The following is a 10,016-nucleotide window of genomic DNA, read 5'->3' on the forward strand; positions in this document are numbered from 1 at the left end:
TCTACTTTCAGTTGAAGAAATATCTTGTGTTCAGTGCTTTAACTGATTTAAAGCACTAACTCTCTGAATGGCGTATTAGAATTGACATCCCTAAGCTAACATTCGCTAACATGCAAAGCAGCATGAAATGGGAATGGCAGCTAAGGCAGGAGGTCGCCATGTTTGAAGGTCATAAACAAAAGTATTGAGGAAACATGATCGTAGCAAATTTAATTGCATCCGTCCAATAGTTGAAACATTTAATCCAGAACAAAAATGTAAACCAAGTGGTGGTGGAAGAGGAAAAGTTAGAGACTAACCAAAGTCATAAGAATTCAACCTCTGAGGACCATGAGTGTCTGTATGAACATTATATGACAAACCATTAAACAGTTGCTGAGAGACTTCAGCAACAGACCAGATTGTCTGTAATACTGGGAACTGGCAAAAGTCTGAATGATGATTTGCTATTAACAGTTTACAGAAAAGTAGTAGCAGATGAGAAGTTAACCCGCCTGCTTTCCTTTGCAGGCGCCCGACCTTATTTAAAAACAAATGTAAAAAAAAAAAGTTAAGTTAACGAGCACATTAAAGGGATAGTTCGTTCTTTTGAAGTGGGGTTGTAAAAGATACTTATCAATAGGGACTTTAAGCAGCGACGGTTGAAGGGACGGCTACGGCATTGGAAAATAAAAAGCCTGCGCTCTTCCTGTCGTTGTAGCCCAGCTGTCGACTACGGGAGATAGACTGGTTTACCATAGTCGGTACAATGTCAGAGTGTAAGCAGGTAATTGCAGGTTTTTTATCATATTTGACACTGTCATTTTTTATATATCTGATTCTACCTTTAGTAGTTGTATCGATTATTAGTATTTGTTAAAGAGGCCCGGTAATTTGACCGTTTTTCCTGTTTGCTATGGACATGTCGTCTGTTGCCGTTAGCAGTCAGGAACAAATCATTGCTTAGTGACATTAGATTTCTACCACCAAGGCAACCCGTTCAAATGTTTCACAGGTGCTGTAGCCGTCCCTCAGCCGTCGCTGCTTAAAGTCCCTAATAGTCAGTGAACTAGGTACAGTACATAACAGTCATCACAGTCCCTGTTAGGAGAAGCTGGCCTGAGCTCCTACACGGAGGCTAAGCTAAGCACCGCTGCATATGGTGTCATGAGCACCATGTACTTAGCCACTTAAAAGAGTCCTACATACATTTCTACACACACAAAAACATTACAGTTTTATATCATGTAGCTATGTATCATAGTCAGACAGCCCTATCCCTTTAAACAAATATTTAAATCAAAACAAGATGATTCTTTCATCCAGCCTTACAAAAAGACGGTATATTTTCACATAAATAAAACCTCGCTTTAGAAAACACATGAAATTATAACATTGTAACTCTTTCCCAGTCTTTAGTACAACTCCACAAATACGTCAGCCCTCATATGTTTGTGCAATTTTCTGCTGTGAGGCGTTAAAACCTTCTGTTATGTCCATTCTAAGGCGAGTCCGTCTTCACATCAAAGACCAAACCGTTCCTGTATATCAACATGGCGAACTCGCTTTCCAGCTGCTCCAGATCTGTCGTTCCTCTGTCTTTTGAGCTCCTCAGCGCCTCATCTGTCAAACCGGGAGCTTCGTCGCTGATTTCTCCTGACATACTTGAATCTCCCCTCTCAGTCTCCACGTCCTCGTCGGAGCCATCGTCCCACTTTACTCCCAGGACGGTCGTCTCCTCGAAGTCCTCGGGGACGGACTTGACCTCTGTAAGCAGCTTGTGCAGCGTCAGTTCGTGCACCTCCTCCTTTCTCTCCAGCATCTCCTGTTTCATGTCACATTAGCAGAGGGCGGTAAAAATCTTGTCTGCATTTTCACACACTGATTTAACAGGTTTAACATTTGAGTCACTTTTGCGCTAAAATATTTGTATCGGCAGCTTGAAGTTAAACCTTAGATTTGAGGATAGTTGCATTATGTAAATAGTGAGTTTACTATGTACTGTAGATAACAGTCAGCAAGGCCCCTGTTTGGAGAAGCGTGACGGAGTTCCTATGCCGATGCTAAGCTATGACTCTTGCTAATTTTTAAGGTGCTTGAGTACATGTACTTTTTGCTTGAGTATGTGTTCCCTTTTGTACTGTAGTTTAGTCTGGAAAGAGCATGTTACAGGGACGTTACAGTGAACTTCCCCAGTGTTTAAACAACCAAAAGTCCTACAGTGTCGTTTCAATAGGAAGTTAAGGGTTGGGGGTTCGATCCCTGACTGCTACAGTCGCATGTCGAAGTGCCAAATTGCTCACGGTGGCAGAGCCATCGGGTATGAATGGGCATAGATCTGATTGGAGATTGCAGCTTTGAGTGGTTGGAAGACTAGAAAAGCGCTATATACGTACAGTCCATTTACCATTTTACTGTTGGTGTTTAACAGCTGCAAATCCCTGTTAAATGTTCTTACCTGATTCTCTGTTGGGTAAGAGGTGAAATCAATAACAGGTGTCGGCACAGGAGGGAAGAGCTTGGTTTTGATTCTAATTGTCAGAATAGAGAAGACCCCATTAAAAACATCCATCTCAGTATACAGCTGATTCAAAGATTGCAGATTAAATAGCACAATCAAACCCCATAAAGCTTGATAGGATTTGTTGAGAGTGATTAAAGGCAACATCCAGACTGAGACTGTTTCATTCTACTGCGAACAAACTTAAACCTAAAAAGTGGCTTTAAAGAAAGTAAGAATATGTTGGGGAAAAGTTTTAGTCCTCATGCAAACTGTATTTAGTATCTATAATATTAACAACCGGGTGGTAACGTACCTCTTTAAAATAAAGGTGCACATCGTTGAGAGTAAAAAGAACATAATCAGCAGGCTGAGACTCCACCACACTGATGTCAGGAAAACAGGACGAAGGGGAAAACACGTTAGCACCCACAGTCGGAAAAACTACTCCTCCGACCTGAATTCAACTTTAACATCTCAAGTGTTTTACTCTGATACCATTCAAAGGCTTCTCCGGCAGTGTGCTGATTGTGAATGTGGCGTTAGGTCCTTCCCCCCCTCGTGTCACTCCGGCCAGGCTGATGATGTATTTCGTGGCAGGTGACAAGTTTTCTACACGGTATGTCGTCAGTGAGGCTGAGATGTTTTGGCACTCAGGTGAAGTGAGAGGTTGGGAAGCTTAAAGAAAGTCGCCGTCACAGTCAAACACATGCTGCTGCGTTATTGTTTCATTCTCTCACATACTGTAGGTGTTTATAATATTAGTCATTGAAAAGGTGGGGAAAGGCTGCGGATTTGCAATAAAAAAAAAGAGCCACACATTAAAGAGAACACGTTGTCTTTCTGGCAAAACTACAGATGAGTAAAAGTGACCTCGCACCTCCGGACTCATCCTGTGAGCTGATCTTCACGCTGCAGAGGCTGTAGTGTTTGAGGAAACCCCGCTGGTCCCCAGTGGGAATCGCTTTCCAAGACAGGTTTGTAGAGGTGAGTGTCTCACCAAAAGCATTGAAATCCTGAGGTGCTGTGAGAGGAGCTGGAGGAAAGAAAAAGAAAATACTTGATTTTTATGTTGTCCTTAGTTCTCACACCTTTAAAATATATATCATTGTTCCTTCCTGGTTTTGGTTGTTTTTAATTTGATTGCTTGCAAACACGTCTGTTCAGTTACTATCTATCTCTGAATGAACACAATGGTGACCGAGCCAATGGCCCTCTGATGAAAGCCTTTGCGTTTGTAGACTTTCACGGAAAAAATCACAAGCGGCGCCCAGTTAGTGACGCGTTTTCCATCACCCAGCAGTGGTTGGTCTGCCAGAGAGAGTAGGCGGAGCTAAGCGGCTGCTTTTCCGGTCTATGTGAGTGTTGCGAGTAAACAGTAATCTACTATGGCTGAACAAACAAAGAAAAGATCGATGACTACAGATACAACTTCAAAAATAAGTGAACATTTCACGCTCAGATGAAGGCAAACAGTCTTAAAAGGAAAGCGACCGATAGCGAGGAAAATCAAGAGTTATAACCATGACAAAGGGAGCCAACTGTAGATGTCTGGTTAAATTGGGAAGTGTACTCCAATGTAACCTGTGAGTATCTCTTATAGAATGAGTATAAATCATGTCTTCAAATTACACTGTAGGTACCCAATTAAGACTTATACTTGCATTGTGACGTTTTTCTCCTTGTCTCTAAAGTTCCTATGTGTTACTCCCTTGTTCCACCATACCTACATTTAAGTACTGATACAAGAAGATATTACACTATAGGTCGCGGATGCTTACACGGTAAGTTGCGGGCTGTATTGTAAAGCGTTACCGAAGTTTGTCATGTTCTTATCCTAGTTGAGCATGTTATAAAGCATATTTTGCATATTAGTGTTTCTGCCGGCAGAGAATTTGTTCAGACATCAGAGTAGTGTAAAATAAATATTTTGAGCTGATGATAGGGCTACATGGAAAGTTAAGAGATCACCAAAGCTAGTTCACTTCATCTTGGAGGAGACATGAATGTGCGTTCAATGTTTCACAACAGTTGTAGAGACATTTTACTTGGTGGAGCAAGCAGAAAAGTCAGATTTTCACCAAATTAACGTATATTATAACCATGAATGTATGTGACCAATCCATGGCTATTTATACGATAGTTGCTGAGATTTTTCTCCCTGACCAAAGGGACGGATTGACGGAAGTTGCTATCCATAGAGCTACGTAGCTAGCATGGCTAAAAAGAGGATCTCCTTATAGAACGCATGGATTTAATGTTCAGAGCTGATACCAGGAAAGAGAAAAGGTGGCACCTTCTTTGTACTAACCTGTACTATTCAGACACTTACCGTGTTCTTTACTATAAAAGAGACACATTTTGACCGTCTGTGGTTTTTTCTTGTCAACACATTTGTGTTCAGCGTAAACGTAACGAACAAAGTCCTTCAGGTCTGTAACAGAAACAGGAAGAGAATCAAACTGGGCTGTAATTCTAACATAAGATTTTCACGTTTTTTGTCAGCATGAAAGCAGAGGTTATTAAGTTGTGCGGTTAAAGTCACTTTTTAAACTTACTCTCTCTTATTTGTTTCCTTTCTTTTTCCTTCTTCCTCGCCGGTATAGTGATGACACTTTCTGGCCTCAAATCTCCATCTTGAAGCTCGTACCATTCAAGGCAGGTCACGTCATACAATTTTTTATCCAGCTCCAACGTTTTGTCACATTCTGCCACGAGAAAAAGAAATAGCTCCCTTTAAGGTCTACTTAAGTACAAACACACATGATGTCAAGCTCGCACTTTATCCTACCTTTTAAATCTGCAGCAGGTTCACCCGGTAACTGAAGGACTGCCGGAGGAGAAAACCCTGCTGCGTTTTTGGCAACGACAGAGATATTGACAGCAGAGTAGGAGACATAAAAAGTGTGTTTATTGGTATTGATGTGATGTACTCTTTTTGCACAGGGACATCCACGAGAAGACTGTGAGTTATTTAGGCTGTACGTCACTCCTGTGATCGCTGCTGCATGAGGCATCGGCTGAAGGGGAGAAGAGAGATCACCTCAGACAACAGCAAACTGAAACTTTAAGTGGTAAGACCACGCCTGGGGGCCGGGGGGCGACAGGGAAACCAGAAACCAAAAAGTGTGAATGGTTGTCGTTTCCTCTCACTGGCTTACCTTCCAATTTAGTATCACCTCTCTAGTTCCATTTACAGGCTTTATTGTCATTGAGACGTCAGGTTTTTCCGTAAGTTCTGAGGAAGAAACGAAACATTAGGTTTATGTCGAGTCATTTTATACTGGGTTTGAGCTTTGGTCACTTTCACAACAAGAGAAAACTGTTAAAGATTGGAATCATGCTGATATTTTACAGTACAGCTTTATATGTTAATGGTTTACAAACTCCAAAAGAGGCACCTGTTAACTTAATGCAGAATATTTAAGTTTGGATTTTTCTCTTTACAGTGTGCACAGATGCTTTCAGGGCAGTAGTCATGCCTGAAACCACAGTTTAGAGAGGGTGGAACCAGACTTTTGCATAAGGCATCGTGCAGTTTTGAAATGATTAAACATTTACAACCAGCCTGAATTAATTTAATCATTAGACTCAATTTCAATCAGAACAATGGATGTTAAGTCTAAAGTGCAAACCAAAAATCTTTGACCTAACCTGCAGGAACGTCCAAGACTGGACTCCAGTCGCTCCACAGCGGCTTAACGGCCTGAGTGGACTTTTGTCTGATTTGAACCTTGTAAGCTGAATTCCTCGACAGGCTGAGCTGGTCTGAACAGATAACAAGAAAATCTTTACATACAAATTCAAATATTTGACATTTAAAGTTGTCTATAAAGATTAAGGCAATGGTAGACTGACCTCCGTCTTTAATATTGTATTAACAAATATTTCCAGTGTAAAAAAATTATCTACCCACTTCTGTGTGATACTGACTGATATGGCTTGTACTGATCCACAGCAGTGGATGCCTTAAGGCCAGCTAACCATCCCTACCAGTCCCTACCTACGCTACCCCGCTGGAGTGCCCCTGTCACCGTAGATCGCTGAACCCTACCAGAGAAAATCCCACTGTAGGACAACGCTGCAACAATTACCCATTAAAGATCTGATGCTGCTGTGATCACAGGTTGATGTAGGATAGTTCTCTGAATTCCTACAACCTCAAATTTAATAATTAAGTAGGAAACCAATTACATTCTTTGGGGAGCTAAAAAGTACAAAACCACTGGTATGAGAAATAATTCTGTGTATCTCCAAGAGGCAAAAAACAAATATACCCAACATAAAACACGGCTGCATGAACTACAAATATGGAATATATAAGTCTACTCACACATGGAAATCTCATCTGTGGTGTTTGTTGTTTTTAATCTCTGTAAAGCAGAACAGATAAAAGGTAAGATATATAATTTAATGTAGAAACACTGATTAAGATTTACAACATTTGGTTTAAAAATGTTGTCTTACGTTCTCCCATGATTCAGTGGGGTGTTCGTGTTGACGAAACCGGACCTCAGCTAAAGCCGGATGGCTCTCTGCTGCTTTCCAACTTAAATTGAGGACGTTTTTTACCCAGAACATGGTAATGTTCGGTGGAGTTTCATACTTAACTGTGCAGGAGAAGCAAAATATTTCATATCTGATGTTCTTTTGAAAATGTATCTACTCTTATGCCTTATTTATAATCTCTGTAAAGGTGCTTTAAAAGGTTTTTATCTCCTACCTATGTCCCCAAGTACGACCAAGCTCCTGGTTGACGTGCAGCTGGAGTTTCCTACGTGTGCTTCCACCCAAATGTTCACAGGAACACGAGTATACAGCCGTTCCTCATGGAGCAGAGCTGAGGTCTGCTTATAGCTACCAACGTATTCTTCACTATGAAAAAACACATTGAGCTTTGAGTGCATTGAAAGGGACAGAAACTGGGAACATCTCACATCTCTGAGTCATCCCTGGAGTCGCTTTAATACTGCTGGAGGAAACAGCCAGCCTGGCTGTGTCCAAAGAATGACCAAATAACACTTATCTCATCTGTGCAATCTTTTTTTTGTTGCTCATGTTACATTCAGATAAAACAAGCTAGATGTTTCCTCTTGATTCAAGTTTTTATGCCAAGCAGTGCTAACTATTTAGAATATTAACAGTACAGGCTAAGAGGTATCGATACACTAATCCAACTCTAAGCTCAAAAGCATTAAAGCTACTATAACAAGTCAGACTTTCTCTTTAAATCAATTTAATTCCCCAACTACTCTCACGTAAAACTTTTTTACTGAATGATCTTTTTCAAAACTCATGATGTAGTAAAAGGCGTCCTGATATGCCATGGCGATCACCTCTATAAGTTTTAATAAAGTTTGGACAGACAGCGTGCGTCTTAAATGACCTAACGACACAGGTTCATATCAAACACTCCTTTACTCATTCATGTGCACACCGTCTACGATGTGTCTCGTGTTTGTTACAGCAATACACATTCACAAATTTATAAAATAAAGTCACCATTTTGAAATATTACAGTTTAAACTCCAAACAATACTCACTCAAAGTAAAAGTCAAAGGTCACGTCGCTCTCCGTCGTATTCATGCTCCACTGACACTCGTACATGGACTTATTGGCGTCTCTTCGGAAGCACTCAGGACTGGAGGGAGCTTCACATGTCAACCCTTGGGGAAAACACATTTCAAGGTGATTATTCATTGTGTAATGCTGAAAGTTTGCAGTGTCATTTGTTATTTTATTTAACTTGTTTATGCATTCGTTCACTTGGACACAACTAGGAACTGATTTCATTTGGGTCGTCAAAGGTCAAGGTCACTGTGACCTCATGTCCCTCCCATTCTTAAACGCGATATTTCAAAAACACCATGAGGAAGCTTTGTTTCATCTCTCACAAACATGGGATCAGAAAATGTTAGTCAAAGGTCAGCCTCACTGTCGCCCTTTTTACATTGCAATTCCACCACAGCACCGTAACGAAGCTCCGCTGTTGCAGCACCTTTGCCATTTAACACTGAACCAAGCAACGCCAGCGTAAAGCCGCCCAAGTGTGTTTTTACATTAGGTTCCGGCATTGCAAAAGCAAAAGCTGCGCAACAAACAGCGCTTTTTACTCAAGAAATCATACACTAGTTATGACACAATAAGTCTCAATAAAGTGATGAAGTGACAATTTTATCAGAAATGTCAAAGGTCAACTTCACTATGACACCGTTTTATCATGGAAACCCTTTTATTGTCATTATTACCGTCCAATTTCCTTGAATGCTTTATCTCTGCGATGCTGGAGAACAGAACATATATGTATTTTTTTGTTTTTATGTGTGCAGGAGAATGACACATCTTCTAGCAGTAAACAATCTCCATTTGTGTGTCTGTTCATTGTAGTAAGGTGTTATGACAATCAGGCTCTGCAGAGACATAGATAGAGAGATGATCTCATGTTTAATGTACGCCTACTAATGACATTTCTTTTGTTTTTTGAGGAATGTTTCCTTTTAAAAGATGTTTAATATTTAAATATACCTGCAGTCTCGGCATCAGTTACACTGTCATCTGTGGGGAACAGGGACGGATGTAAGCTCGCAGAGGTGTAAAACCAGGCTGTAATTCTAGTTCATATTTGTCCACTTTTTAAGTTTCCTCTTGATTATAATCCTCTCATTTTCTCATTTTATAACAGCTCTACTTTGTAATACACTTCACATTTCGTCTGGCAAAGTTAGAGGTTAAGTCAGTCCGTAAAAGCTCTCCATCTTATTGTGACGAGCAAACTCAAGCTCAAAACCGAGGAAACAAACATCATATTTTTTTAAATAAAAAGAACCCGCCAACATTTAAATATTATGTTTGTCTCGTATATAAAGGCTGCCACTTTAACAAGGATTCACAGAGCAATGCGGAGCGGATGTCTTCTGTTAGTGGAAACCACACGATACTGATTAGCAAACCGATATAATGTGGCGGGTGTTTTACTTTTACTGTTACGGCGTCACTTTCACTTGATTATAATCTGCCTAGTGTTTTGATATGATAAGATAGAGTCGAAGATATCATAAGGTGATACGATAAGTAAACAGAAGAAGATGAACGGTTTTTATATGAATTTACCTTTGCTGATCGATGTAAGGACCATAAACACAACAATTTGTCCGTGTAGTGAGAGCACCCGTTTCATAGTTTCCATGGGGTAAGGTGGAAAGTGTCGAAGGACCACTCTTCAGCGTGTGAGCGTCCATGTATTCAACCTGCCTTCATGTAACTCAGCTGTCTTTCTCAGAAATGTCACAAAAGTTTCATATCACTCAGGTTAGAGAGGCCTCGTCAAACCACAAGTGTCGAGGCAGGGGGAGGCTGCTCGCAACACTTTGACAGTCAGACATGACAGCCATCCTGAAAGTGACGGCTCTCTGATGTCTCTCTCTCTCTATTTTTTTTTTTTTTTTTACAACAACTACGTCAGTGTGCTATTTTCTGTGTCCCCCACACACTGAGCTGCAGGGAATAAAAACGTACAGTACAGATTTCAGCAATTTT

The 10,016-nt window shown here is 40.6% G+C and overlaps 1 protein-coding gene across 1 annotated transcript; it reads right to left on the minus strand.

Annotated features, from left to right (window-relative positions):
• Positions 1-225: 225 nt before the first annotated feature.
• il12rb1 (interleukin 12 receptor subunit beta 1) lies at positions 226-9,726 on the minus strand. Its single transcript, XM_069680267.1, has 15 exons — positions 9,591-9,726; positions 8,023-8,146; positions 7,203-7,354; positions 6,947-7,089; positions 6,813-6,852; positions 6,134-6,247; positions 5,641-5,717; positions 5,271-5,499; positions 5,038-5,187; positions 4,812-4,913; positions 3,360-3,515; positions 2,978-3,157; positions 2,796-2,865; positions 2,438-2,510; positions 226-1,804 (listed from the first exon to the last, which is right to left on the minus strand). Exons 1-15 carry the CDS (start codon positions 9,664-9,666, stop codon positions 1,481-1,483), a joined length of 2,010 nt encoding a protein of 669 aa, XP_069536368.1. The 5' UTR covers positions 9,667-9,726; the 3' UTR covers positions 226-1,480.
• Positions 9,727-10,016: the final 290 nt, after the last annotated feature.

The sequence above is a fragment of the Semicossyphus pulcher genome, unplaced genomic scaffold, assembly GCF_022749685.1.
Source record: "Semicossyphus pulcher isolate SPU_LCO1_2020_fin unplaced genomic scaffold, fSemPul1.0.p SCAF_4, whole genome shotgun sequence".
In the NCBI taxonomy this organism is placed as follows: Eukaryota; Metazoa; Chordata; class Actinopteri; order Labriformes; family Labridae; genus Semicossyphus; species Semicossyphus pulcher.